This window comes from Ambystoma mexicanum, chromosome 8 (assembly GCF_040938575.1).
Source record: "Ambystoma mexicanum isolate Mex_15411 chromosome 8, UKY_AmexF1_1, whole genome shotgun sequence".
Classification (NCBI taxonomy): Eukaryota; Metazoa; Chordata; class Amphibia; order Caudata; family Ambystomatidae; genus Ambystoma; species Ambystoma mexicanum.
The window spans coordinates 421191645-421206103 of record NC_090929.1 but is presented as its reverse complement, the minus strand read 5'-3'; the positions used below and the strand labels follow the sequence as shown (position 1 = coordinate 421206103).

Below are 14459 nucleotides of genomic sequence, written 5' to 3'. Positions count from 1 at the left end.
GGATATCTATTCAAGGACAATCGATTGGTCATTCTCACTCCTGGACTGAGACAAAGGATAACAAGCCTATGCCATGATACCTTTCATTCGGGACATCGTGGCATTACCAACACCCTCCATCTAATACAAAGACAGTTTTGGTGGCCGAAGATGAAGGATGATATCAGGATCCATATCCAGACATGTGCAGTCTGCAATCAGAACAAACATGATAATAAGAAACCGGCAGGTCTCCTGCTCCAACTAGCTATACCAACAAGACCCTGGGAAATTATCGCCACAGATTTTATCGTGGAACTACCATCCTCCAGGGGCTACACAACTATCATGATTACTATTGATTTGTTTACTCATATGGCTCATTTTACACCTTTATACAAGCTGCCATCCTCATCTGACCTTGCCGCAATCTTCCTGGAACACATATTCCGGCTTCATGGGCTACCCTCCAAGATAATTTCTGACCGAGGACCCCAGTACATATCTCAGTTTTGGAAGCAAGTATGTCGTATTCTGGAAATTCAACGTGCCTTGGCTTCAGGCTATCACCCACAAACCAATGGAGCTACTGAACGTGTAAACCAAACTCTTGAACAATACCTTTGTTGCTTCGCTACCAAGGTCCAAGATGATTGGTCACTCTTAATACCTGTGGCCGAATTTACTTATAACAATTCAGATCATTCAGCTATCCAAACCAGTCCCTTCTTCTGTAGTCAAGGATTCCATCCTTCAGTTCTACCCTCCGTTCTCCCAAACCCTACCCCAGTTCCTGTGGTAGATTCCTGGATTGAAACCCTTATTACAGTACACAAAGAAGTTAAGGAACACTTAGAAAGGGTCCGAAGAGACGTTTAACGTTATGCTGACTCCAAAAAAAGACCTGGACCTTCCTACTCTGTAGGCGATAAAGTCTGGTTATCCTCGAAGCTCTTTCCTCGACATCTGCGCCCAAATAAATTGGCTCCCAGGTATTACGGCCCCTTTTTCTATACAAGAAATCGTCAATCCAGTGGCCTTTCGACTCCGACTACTAGAATCCTGGAAAAGGATCCACCCAGTCTTCCATACTTCGCTGTTAAAACCATATCTTCAGTCATCTCGAACAGCTCCAAAATCTACCCCAGTGATTGTAAATGACCAACTCCAATATGAGGTTTCCAGAATCTGTGACTCTAGGTACCGACATGGTCAACTACAACATTTGGTCGAATGGAAGGGATACCCTCACAGTGAGCACACCTGGGTACCCATGTCAAACATGAATGCCCCCAGGCTGGTTCGAAGATTCCATTTTATCCATCCGGGCAAGCATGGAGGAGCTGGGTTCAGAGGAGGCATACTGTCATGAACCGTCATCTGCGCCCTTTCTGGACTTCCTGGTCCCTGACCCATAGGGGATTGAATGCAGTGATCCTTCCAACATGGCCGCACAAAACGGAACGCTCCTGGTCAGTCTCTACGTTCCACGCTGCACGCTCTACAAGAGAGACACGCCCTCGCGGCTCTGCGTGTCTCAACACTACCGCTTGCTGTAGTCGGACGTGTGTTGCCGGAGTTTGTTCGGGGCTCCCCTTTGATTCCTTGTTCCCGGTTCCTTGAAACCCATCCTTCCTCCCATTCCTTTACCTTAACTTCCTGGATTTCTTCCGCGCTCGGGTCACGGCGTTCCATGCCTCCGAGTGCAACTTCATTCCTTCCTGGTATCCATCCTGGACTTCTGAACGCTCCCGGAAGCTGGATAGCGAACCTCACGCTGGAATCCGAGGACCAGCGTTTGGGTTTGTACAAATCACGGACCGTGAGAAAGAAGACATCCCAGAAGGTTGCAAGCAAACAACAAAAGCAGGTGAGAAGGGGAGAGACTTGACAGCGTGCCACTCAGGCCCCCATCATAATTCCTGCTATTCATAAAAGAACTAAAGCCTTGTGTCCGATATTCCTCACCCTAACTAACTCAGCAGTCAATCCCGCCAGCTGTGTGCTCTAGACTGGCTGCCCCAACACTGCTTATTCCCCTCCCAGTGTAAGAAACGAACCACCTGCACCAGTGTGAATTCCATATGTCTTCCTGTATTAGAAGTGTGGTGCATTATGCTCCACCAGCTGCTTCTGTGTTAGACGCGTTGTCACTGTTTGAACATGGTCTATCGTAAATGTTCTGTATCGGAGAAATTGACAATGGATGTGTGCCTAAATGATGGTATGCATTATCAAGTCCAACATGGATTATAATTTGAAGTGGACATTGTATGGAATTAGGAAACATAATAGCAATTTAATCATTAGGGCATATTAAAAATCACACCATGGGGAATAAAGTAACATTCTCAAAAGAAAGCCGGAATGTAAGGAAGAAAGTTGCCAAATGGCTCTACTCTATGAGATGGCACTTCAGCTCTAAGCCTGTGGGCGTTTAACCTTTTGCAAAATTAACTTGTTTTTTCCCCAAAGCTTCCTAATTGGTGGTTCCATTTGAGCTGAGCAGAAGTGCAACCCTTCTCAGAAGGAATCTTTTATTGCTGGATCTTGATCGCAGAAAGGAGTAGTGTCTTCCAAGTCTAGCACCTTCATTTTTAGAGAGAAATCCTTTACGCAAGGGGGCGATTCTTGTTTTTCCTTAGAGCCACACATATTTTTCCTTGATATTAATCCTTTCACCATGAACATTCTAAGAGAAATCATGACCGGGTAAAGTTAGAGGGAGAACATTGGCATACCTCGCATAGTTTGTGTGGCTTCCCCTTTTCCCACTGAGGTTTTGTGAACTTGTTTTATGTGTTGTCAGTCAGACTTTGAAAATATATGGATGGTGCCATGTTGACATACTGTTTGGAGTAGATCCTCAGAAGTAACTCATTACTAAACTGGGACACATCGGCCACAAAAGCTGGCCCACACCAGCATTTTGCATTTTTGGTCCGGCCATGGAGGACACTGCACAGGGGCAGTGATTACTGTGCTGTGTGGGAAGGTTGTTGCATGCTTACTGTTACATGATTGGGTGAAAGAGCATAATCATTCAAGCCAGAAACTGTGCAAAACCTCCTTGTTTCCTTGTGAGTGCCTTCATATGAGTCCACATAGAAGAATAAATACTTTACAGTTATGTTGGAACATACACATTTGGGATTAGCATGCAATTTTGTTACTACCTACGAACATACTTACATACATAAAAAGAAGTAATAGCCTGTATTTGTTATGTACGCGTTTTAATGGAACGAGTCTCCATTCAATTTCATATGGGGCAGCACAATGGCAGCAATGGGGTGGAATTCGAGCACGGATAGCAGCTTTCAGCAATACTTGGACAAGAAGCGTGCCATAGGTGGGGCAGAAATGGGACAAGAAGCAGCATGAAAATGTGTTACAGTGGCAATGCAAGTACAGATTGTTAAGGCTGGTATATGTTGTGCATTTTCTTTTAAATCAATGAGCCAACCTGATGTTTGCTGTACTGGAAATCAGAGCTTGTGCCTTGGAGTGCATGGGGTCTTGAAAAAGCGTTTTATTTACCTAATGAGCATGTGGATTTCAGCAGAACAATCCCCCGGATACAGATCCACCCTTTCTTTCTCTACCACCTGCCTCTATTTCTCCCTCCCACTACTATCATCTATCTGTCTCTCTTTCTGTCCCCCCCCTCTACTCCTCGCTCTTCCGCTCTCATTCTCTCCATTTTATTTATTTATTATGCATTTGTTACCAGAGCCACATGCTGCCCGTACTGTGCATGTTTAGTAGCCACATGCTGCCTCTCTAAAGCTCCTGCATGTGTACATGCACGTGAACAGCCACATGTGGCAGCGTTTGATATGTGCACTAATTGTAGCACTCTCTTGCAGCATTTGAACAGCTACTACGACACACCCTGGCACAACGAATTCGCTGGAACAACAAGGGACACTCTGAGTGACAACTAACCTAAGCACTGCACTACCTCATGTGTGTTTATTATGTTGCTGTGCCTTTGTGTACTGATATTGTATATGTGTGTAGAGTCAGAAGCAGGGACGTGTGTTTCTATGAGTGTAACAGCTCGCTGGAAGTGTGCGCAGTGCTCAAAACCTTACCCTAACATCACCAACCTATTCATAACCTCTCCCTAAACCTCATTCCGGTTCCCCTACTTCCCCCCTTCCTATCCAACCATCGTCACCCTAACCCTTCTTCCCTGCTGGGGTTGCAGAGCCCTGTATAAGCATAGACTTGCAGCAGGTCCCAAAACCGCAGTGGGGGTGGTTGGTTCATGCCACTCCTGCGCCTTGGAGTGTGGACCCTGTCACAGAACTGTGTGCAAAGTTATGTTATTTTATGAGTTGTGTTGTAATGTAATATTTGAGCATAAATACAACTAGCAAGGTACTTTCTGGTATCATCATTTGGCTGTACGGCTTATTAAATACAACTCTATTTACATTACTGGTGGCAACGAGTAGACATGCTTTGAGTCTGTTTCTGCAAAATAAGCATTTAGCTATGTGAAAATGTTTTTAAAAAAAAAAAAAGAACAAAAGGAATGTTATCACTTTCTCAAGCGTTTACACAAACCATAACATGCAACAGACAAATGAACCCTCCATAAGTAGCATTTTCCTTAAAGTCGTGAATTGACGCGATTCACGGATGATGGTTTGAGGGCCACTCTTTTTAGGCGAGGGGTGGGCCACTTTTTACGGGTGTCTGGGCTTATTTCTTGTCCCAGTCCGACCCTGTCAGATTTGCCTCGCTAACTCGGTCCAGCAGTCTGTTGAGGGGACTTCACTGAGTGGAATTTTGTCTCTGGAGATCCAGCAGAAGTCCACCAAAGTTTCACAGCACAGAGGCTTGCGCTCCCAGGGTTATGGCGGTTTGCAGCCCAGGAAGGTCACAGCTCATTGTGGGATGGCTCGAAATGCATATTGTCTCAAGACAAAGCCCAACAGTCGCTGGGTTGGAGTCGTCTTCGGGATGCCTATGTCTCTTCAAAGAAGATGTGGACAGCACAGGCAGCAGTTACACAGCAGGCATCTCTGGTCGCTGGAGGTAGCTATAGCAGACTTTTCTCCTTCATTGGATCTTCTGTTTCAGCGGTCGACTTGTCTTCAGCTCCAAGATCCAGGCCAGATATACAGATACCCACACACAACCTCTGCAACTCTCCCTGCAGTTTACAGAGGGACAGGTGGCTGTCCAATCATGACAGCCAGAGCCCCAGTGGGGACCAGACTCTCCCAGGCACACCAGGAGATAAAGGTGAGCTGAGTTTCGGACACCTCCCTCACCTTCCTGCCTTCACAGACATGCAGATATCTCTGCGGGCTACACAAAGGGCTCCCGAAAAAGAACAACCATCACCTCCCTCACGCAGGATGGCAGGAGAAAGGACAAGTACACTAAAAATGGTGAAAAAAGAAAGAAGCCACCATTCTAGCAGAATAGTAACCCTTCTGTGCATTACCGTGGCTAGTTTGACAGCCTGCAAATAAAAATCACACAGAAGTAAGTAAAGTATGTCAACTGCCACCAGCCATAATAGTACGCTTGTCACTGTAACAGATATGTTACAGGAACAGTGAGAAAGGGGCACTCCTCATAAGGTGAGGGTGTGCTGGCCTCACTATATAAAATGTAAAGTGTATGAAAATCCCTCTCTACCCATTAGAAGAACAAGTTACTTACCAACTGGTAACGTTCTTTCAACTGGATGTTCCTCCAATGTATTCCACATCTTTGACATGTAATGTCCACAGCTGTGCTGCTTCAGAGATTTTTTGGCAGAGGGTGTCCTGCGTCGATGGCGTAGGGTCGAGGTCCCTTGAAGGCCTCTGTCAAGGGTGACGTCAGCATATGTTATAAATAGGACACACTGCGCCCGTAGCCTCAGTTCATGTTTTTTCCCGTCCACAACGTGTGACATGCTCATATACAAAATTCCTGCTCGACTGCACATAGCCTTGCAGGAACACAAGCTGCAATAACATAGGAAATTCTTCAGAGGGGCAGGATGGGAGGGCGATGAGGAATACGTTGGAGGAACATCCAGTCGAAAGAAAGTTACCAGTTGGTAAGTAACTTGTCCTTCGAATGGATTGTGTCCTCCAACGTATTCCACATCTTTGACAGACTCCCAAAGCAGTATCACTGATTGGAGGAGGGAGAAGAATTTAGAAATACCCAATCAGATGGTAGAATAAAGCACTGCTTTACCAATGGTCATATCCTGACATTGGAAAGTATCCAGGGAGTAATGCATGACAAAGGTGTGGGTGGAAGACCACGTTGCAGCATCTCAAATATTCTTAATAGGAACTCCCGGCTGCCATTATGGGACAATGGTGACCCTTCTGTGCACTACTGCGGCTATGAACATGCACAAAGGTCGGTAGAACACGACCACTGCCACCAGCCATTCAGGTATGACTGTCACTGTAACATAAATTTTACAGGAGCAGTGAGAAAGGGGATACTATGTAACCCCTCAGCAGTACACATAAGGTGGTGTGTGCTGATCTCACAAAATAAAAAGGTAAGAAGGATACAAATAGCCTTCCATTTTTGGGAACATCAGTTTTCACAAACTACTCCATAAAACAAAGTAAAAAAAACATAGAACGGGGTTTCCCATGGCCAGAGCATAAAAGATGAATGAGGAAAAAAGGTTCCCCTTATTCAGGAGAACACACAAAAAATGTCCAGAAGTACAGCAAAAAGTGCTGGGGGGTCTCACAGGCAGAGGGGATTTGGCATAAATTTGAAAAAACCCCCTAACAATCCCTTAACTTGGTTGCAGTTCCTACATCATTGCACAATGATGGCAGCTGCTCGGCACCATCCAAATCTCATGTACGTCCACGGACCTAAAGTAAAATGCCACCAGATCCCACATCACTCAATGGATCTGATATAGCCAGCAGAACTACAGGTTTAGAGAGATAACATGTATTTTTCTAGTGTTGTTAGCCCGATTATTTCTTGCTAGCCTGTTGATTTGAATCGCATCCTTGCTCTAAGGACATAACCTAGTTCAGTAAACTAGAGTTGCTGCTGTTCAGTTTCATACCATGTTCATGCCAGATGACCCATCTCCCAATTACATACACTATATGTATGAATTTGCTTTGTAATCTGTAACAGATCCTTAATTGGCTCTTGCAGATCTGTACTTAGCTGTCCCTACTGCGCCTTTGTTACAGAACCTTGCACAACTACCCCCCCCCCCCCGAGACACACACACACACACACACACACACCCCCCACCACTTCACTTTCCATGCACCACTATCCCTCTCCCTCCCTTACACTCTCGCTCCATAGCCCCCCCTCGCTCATACACAACTACATTTACTCACCTTCAGAATTCGGCATATGAGCACCTCATAACGCTGATGGTTTATTTTATGACGCACCAAAACCTTGTTCACCATAGGGATAAATATCTGGTACTGCAGAGAAAGCAAAAATATATGTAAGACCATATCTACACGGGCAAACATATGACAATATTGACAGAGGGAAAGAGGAACAATAAGAAGAAAGAGGGAGTAAAGTAAGAGAATAAGAACATATGGGTCTATAACCTATTCATAATTAAAATAAGAGATGAAGCAGGGAAAGGTAGGGCACAGCAGCATGAGTCTGTGACGTGTATATTAATATTCTGTACATGGCAAACATTATTTGCCTTAGGTACTGGTCATTAGAAAGACTGAGGCTTGACTAGCAAGATACAGACTCCTTTGCTAGCAAACACAATGCATTAAGAGACACACAAAACTCTGAATCATCTTGAGTAAATCAATATAAGAGGAAACTAAGGTATTGCCAACATAGGGCCTTGATAACAATCTACAATACACTTTTGTGGGAAGTTTTCATTAGGCAATGGAGAGGTACAGGGTGGCAGTTATATTTTGGCCAGTGTGGGAGTGGCAGGATGAAGCAAGGTAAGGTAGACAATGGTAGAGATAGCAAGCTTGAGGTAGATCGAAATATGGGCACATGGGGATATGGGTAAGTAAGAAACTGGGAACAAAGACAGATTGCTATGACTTCCTTGCATTCTACTTAGTTAGCCTTTCCAAGCTCATGCATCACCACCTGTTAAAACATCCCAAATGACAAGCCATCAAAACGCAGGCTGATCTAAGGTGAAACTTACTTTCTTTCCTAGCTGGAAGACAAGTGAAGACAGGGTGTCCATGGCCATGGGCCGCAGCTCTACAGAAACGTCCAGGGTCCGAACAATTGGATGGATAATCCTTGAAGCATAATCTGTGAAATCCAGGGATTCAGTCAGCCTGTCCACAGTCTCCAAGGCCGCTCTGAAATAAAACACTGATTGTTACCTCCAACCTGTGAGCCCCGGATAGAAATACCACATATGTAACTTTAAAAAATTGACACAATTTTCAATTCCAGAGACTATCAAATGTTAGGTAAGATTCTAAATTTAGGGCTAAATCTACCTCACTTGTGAGAACCCCAGAACTTTTTTCTGGACTAGTAGGTGTCATTTTTAAGACTCTCCATAGTGTCATTTTAATTGTATCCTCTTTGACAACTTTTGGTATATACCTTTTCATTGTTACAGGGTTGTCCTTAAGGCTCCCCTTTTACTTTCTCTGGCTAACCTTGTGAAAACGTATTTGGGTGCCCGTAACTGAAAAGTTTGCGGCCGAAAAGACGTTAGCTAACTTGACTGTTACAGTGAAACAAGCCATACCTTAGGAATACACTCTCTCCCTTGCCCCCCACTTACCTATTTGCAGCACACCTCCTTGGCTGCTGCCGTAAACTCCCCTGACTCCCAGTGACACTGGTTCTCTGCACTTACGTTGCGTGGGAACCAGCGCCGTAGGGTCCTTTCCTTTCCTTTTTAAAACACATTTGTATTGAGTTACGCGGGAGCCACCACGGCTACCCCTCTTCCCATTATAGCGAACAAGAGGAGCGGGGGACACCCCCGCAATCCCTGTTCCCCTGGTTTGCTATAATGGGTTCAAAATGGCATATTTGATTGAATTTTTGATGGCACAAACTTTTCATACAGCCTAAATTCGGTCAAATACGCCATTCAGACTTAATTTTGGTCATTTTGGGTATTTCCGTGAGAACTACAGTTCCCAAGGGTAGGAATGATATTTCTATCCCTTCTACATTTTGTTAGGTGAAACCAGCACACAGTGATATCCCCTTTCTCACTAGCACTGTAACAATTCTGTTACAGGGACAAGCTTACCTTAAAATGGCTGGTGACAGTGAACCTTTTTACCAATTTGGTGCACCTTTACAGCGGCTGTTTTCACAGCTGCTGTAAAGGCACACATGGGTGCCCATTTGACCAAAATGGCCTTGGTCGTCTTTTTCACCATTTTTGCGCTTCTTGTCCCTTCTTGATCTTTCCTTTGTGTGATTTTTATCTTCGAGGAAGACCTCAGGCAAGCCCCCCAGGTTGCAGAGTGTCTGTGAAGGCAGGGTGCAAGGAAGGAGTCCAAAACTCTGCAGCCCTTTGTCTTCAGCCTGCCTGTGAGAATCCAATTCAAACTGGGCAGCTGACTGCCAACCCCCCAGGATTGAATGTTGCATGTCTGTTTGATTGGCTGGGTTCCTGCATGAAAGTCCTATCCTGGACGCTGAAGACGTAGTAGACTACTGGACCTAAATCCCAAGAGGAAGATGAAGAATCCGCCGCTGAGATGATTTCCAGCGACCGCAGAGCCTGCTGTGTTACCGGAATCTGCTGTTACCATTCCTTCCAAGTGAGCTCGGGACTCAGAAAACGACGACCCTGACCCAAAGCCTGGGGAGATCCACTAGACTCAAGAAGACCTGCTTTTTGAGCCATCCCACGCCATGCAGCGACCTTGCAGGGCTTCAATACCCCAAAATCGTGGGAGCCTGAGCCAGCATGCGGTGCACGGTCTTCCGAATTCCGAATCGAGCTGAAACTTTGGTGGCATCCTGCAGGTCCCCCAGAAACGTGAATCGAGTCCGAAAAGTCACCTCAACAGAGTGCTGGACCTTGTAAGTCATGAGAATTTGACTGGAGATATTCAGTTTTCTTCTGGATCCTGAAAAGGGCGCCAAAACCACAGAGCCACATCCAGCCATGAAGAAACTCTTGCCTGGAGCCTTCCCCATAGACCATTGCTGCTAAATTCCTTCCAAAGTTCTGCCATCCGTCTTCATGACAAAGAAATCCATCAACTAGGTTTTTGTCTACAGATACATCGGCCCGCTTCATCTGCCTCTTATGGTGGGTATTAGGAAGAGATTTTGTCAGACAAACAAATCCTACCATAGGGCATCCCTACCTACAGGCAGGACTGGCCCCAGCCACTAGTGTTGAGCCCTTATATGTGCTCCTCCATCTTACTACACATCTCAACTTGCAAACACATGTTAAGAGGGTGAATCCTTGCAATATTAGGGACACAATGGAAACTGCTAATAAGCCTAACCATTATTAGCGTCACAACCAAAACCCTATCCATCTATTTCCTCCTGATGAGCCAGCACTCTATTTGCTGGTGAAACACATGTAGAGGACCAGGAAATTAAGAATTTTGTAACTTAAATCTGTATAATAATTCACAGTATTGGAAATATGTCTAAATAAATTAAAAACTTTTTATAAACAAAACAAGTGACTCAATCTTGGATAAAATCTAGTTTGGCGCGACCAGAGTTGCTCTTTTCTCAAAACCTTTTCTCTAACAAACTAGTATTGGGCAGACAATACTTGGAGCAGCAGGTCAGCGACGACAAACACCTAATGAACCAAACACGAGGTTCGCCAGAGGTTTGAATTAGGTTTGCAAACACAATAGCAACTATTTCTGATACTGAAGTCTTCCTACTGCAACTCTTCTTCTGTGCTGAGGTACTATGTTGGCTGGGGTATTTACTTACTGTCAGCACTGGCTTCTGATACGGTTTCAGTCCCCCTCTTTCTCTCTTCAACCTCCTCATCTGTGGAGTCGGAATCCTCCTCTACTGGGCTGAGCGCTCGTTGTGCCTTGTAGTCCTTTTCTTTTTTTCGAGGCTGAGCGTGTCTCCCACAAGAGGAAGCCACAGTGAGGGCGTGTAAATACGCCCTGACCGTGTCCCCCTCCCAGGAGGGACAAAAAGGGGAAAAAAGCCAAAGTAGGCAAAAAAAAACCCTAGGACTGGCAGGTATCCTGATGGCAGCTGGGCTCGTAGGGAACTGACGAGTGAAGGGAGAAAGCAGCAAACAGGAAGCACCGGGAAACGTAAACTCCAGCTACACCGGAATGCAAGTAAAACAAACGGGAAGCAGAAAGCCGGGAACAAGGGAAAGACGGGAGGAAGGAGGAAGAGTCCCGAAGGCAGGGACCGGAGAATAGACAGGAGTAGAAAGGAAAAACAAAGGGAAAAGGCACGAGGAGCAAGGAGTAACAGCGTGTAGCAAGACCGCGCCAGCGAGGAAAAGCAGCTGACCGTGGAGGGTTGCAACGCGCTGAGCAATGGGAGAGGAGTGGCTAAATAACGTTACGGTTACCCAAGCGGAGAAAGACTAGACCGCTTAGTGAACGTAGCGTCATGCGTGACGGGAATCAGGAAGTCCGTAAGCGGCATCGGGGCCAAAGGCGCCAGCCGAGAATGCGGCGCATGACAGTATGCCCCCCGCCAAGGCCCAGACCCCAGGTTTACCGGGATGCAAGCAGTGAAACTTCCAGAGGAGGACAGGGGCGTGGATGTGTGTTTTGGGTTCCCAGGAGTCCTCCGCATGGGAAAAAGCTTTCCAATGCACCAGGTATTCCAGGCGCCCTTTGCGGTACCTAGAGTCCAGCAACCCGGATACTTCATACTCGGGGGTATCAAGTGAGTGAGAAAGAGTCGGGAAAGGACGAGCCCTTTGTGACTGTTCGGCACTCTTCAAAAGTGATGCGTGAAACACTGGGTGAATCCGCCTAAGAGAATGTGGCAGCTTTAGGCGGAAGGCCACTGGATTGATTTTTGCAGTAATGGGATAGGGACCAATGAACCTGGGGGACATCTTAGATGGTCGAGACCATCTAGGAAGGTATTTAGTGGATAACCACACTTTGGAGCCCACCTTCCAATCAGGTGCTACCTGCCGGTGCCGGTCGGCCTGCCTCTTGTAGGCCTGGAGGCTGTCTCTGAGGTTAATCTTAGCTTTGTCCTGGGTTTCCCTTATCCGGAATAGTACCTCCGCTACCGCTGGAAGTGCAGGTTGGCAGGGGAAAAGAGGAATGATGGCTCGGGGATGAAATCCATACGAGCAATAGAAGGGAGAGATTCTGCTTGCGGAATGACTGGCATTGTTATATGCGAACTCCGCCGTCGGCAACATATCCACCCAGTTGTCTTGTTCCAAGTTGGCGTAGCTGCGTAAATTCTGTTCCAGGGTGGCGTTTAAACGCTCCGTCTGCCCATTAGTGTGGGGATGATAGCCAGATGACAATGCGCGCTGGATATTAAGAGCAGCGCATAGGGACTTCCAGAATTTGGAGACGTACTGGCTCCCTCGGTCTGATACGATCTTGTCTGGGAGACCATGGAGTCGAAACAAATCTTTGATGAAAATCAATGCCATACCATCGGCAGTTGGTAGACCAGGGAGTGGAGAAAAATGAGCCATTTTGGTGAGAGAATCGATAGTCCCCATTATGCATGAACATCCTTGTGACAAGGGTAAGTCCACAATGAAATCAGTGGATATATGACTCCACGACGTTCCGGGATGGAATCTTGTTGCAACAGACCTATGGGTCTCCTTGTGTTGTTTTTACTCTGACAGCAGACTCTGCAGGTCCTTACGTAACGTTTAACGTCTTCAGACAACCCTGGCCAATAAAAGGCTCTTCTGACCAGGTCCAAGGTACTACCCTGCCCCCTATGGCCTGCCGTTTTGAGATCGTGGCACCAAGACAATATGTTTTCCTGGAGAGGTTTGGACGGTACCCAGATCCTCTGATTCCTCAAGTATAGACCATCCTTTTTAGTCATGCCTCGGGGTTCAGGATGTGAGGAGACAGCTTCTTTTATCTGTTGAAACAAGGAGGAGATAGTGGCAACAATGCGGTTCCTGGGAAACAATTTCTCAGGGCAGGAAGAGGCAAAGGAGAGGAAAACGACTTCCTGGACAGGGCATCTGCCAAGGTATTTTGTCTTCCAGGAATATAAGTGATGCTAAAGTCATACTGTGAGAAAAAATGCACCCATCGGGCTTGTCTGGAATTGATGCACTCCATTGACTGTAGAACCTGTAAATTCTTATGGTCGGTCCGGATTACGAAAGGGTGACTGCACCCCTGCAGTAGGTGTCTCCAGACTTCACAGGCTTTTTTCATGGCCAGAAGTTCACGTTCAATTACGGAATAGTTCCGTTGGCTCGTAGTGAGAGTTTTTGACAAATAGGCTATAGGGTGTTCAGCGTTGTCATGCTCTTGTAGAAGAACAGCTCCTATGGCCGCGGCAGAGGCATCTGTTTCGACGATAAAAGGCTTGTTTTGGTCTGGCTGGCGTAGGATGGGAGCGCTGCAGAAGCTTTTCTTCAAGAGTTGAAAGCTATCTTCAGCCTGAGGGCTCCAGATGAAAGGCACAGATGTCTTCTTTAGTAAGTTGGTAATCGGTAGAACAGTATTGGAAAAACCTGGCACAAAACGCCTGTAAAAATTAGCCAGGCCCAGGAATCTCTGTACCTATTTAACTGAGGAAGGAGCCTGCCAATGGAGAATAGCCTCTACCTTTTTTTGATCCATTTGTACACCTTGTGGTGAGAGGATAAACCCCAAGTAAGGTACCGAAGACGCCCCAAACACACACTTTTCACGTTTGGCCAGTAGATGATGTCTTTTAAGGCGCTCCAAGACTTCTGTAAGATGTAACAGATGCTCCGACATGGTCTGTGAAAAAACAAGTATGTCGTCAAGGTAAACGACCACTGATATAAACAATAAGTCTGAAAAAATCCGGTCAATGAACCTTTGAAAAATAGCAGGAGCATTAACTAGTCTGAAGGGCATCACGTAGTATTCGTACAGGCCAAAAGGCGTCCTGAAGGCCGTCTTCCATTCATCTCCGGGACTTACTCTGAGTAAGTGATATGCATTGCGCAGATCCAGTTTGGAGAAAACCGTCGCTCCCTGTACCGATTCCAAGATGTCAGGAATAAGGGGCATAGGGTACCTGTCCTTGCGAGTTACCTTATTGAGTCCCCTGTAGTCGATGCATGGCCTGAGGTCTTTGGAATCCCTCTCTGGGATAAAGAACAAAGGAGTACCTGCCGGGGACTTAGAGGGTCTGATGAGACCGTTGCATAAATTGTCATCCAAACACTTTCGTAGGGTGTCCTTTTCATTCTTGGATAATGCAAACATTCTGCCGAATGGCACCAGGGCATTAGGTATCAGCTCGATGGAGCAGTCCTCCGGTGTGTGGGGTGGTAATGCCATGGGAGCAGATTCTGCAAACACCATAGGGAATTC

The 14459-nt window shown here is 46.2% G+C and overlaps 1 protein-coding gene across 4 annotated transcripts in view; it reads right to left on the bottom strand.

Moving 5' to 3' along the window:
* Positions 1-14459, bottom strand: part of MTOR (mechanistic target of rapamycin kinase) — a 2476747-nt gene that overhangs the window by 1928192 nt on the left and 534096 nt on the right. For all 4 annotated transcript variants that reach the window (XM_069609933.1, XM_069609934.1, XM_069609936.1 and 1 more), the window contains 2 exons: positions 8144-8306; positions 7335-7427 (listed from right to left, as the gene is read on the bottom strand). In XM_069609933.1, coding sequence (XP_069466034.1) covers positions 7335-7427; positions 8144-8306 — 256 coding nt within the window. The remainder of the gene's footprint in view (positions 1-7334; positions 7428-8143; positions 8307-14459) is intronic.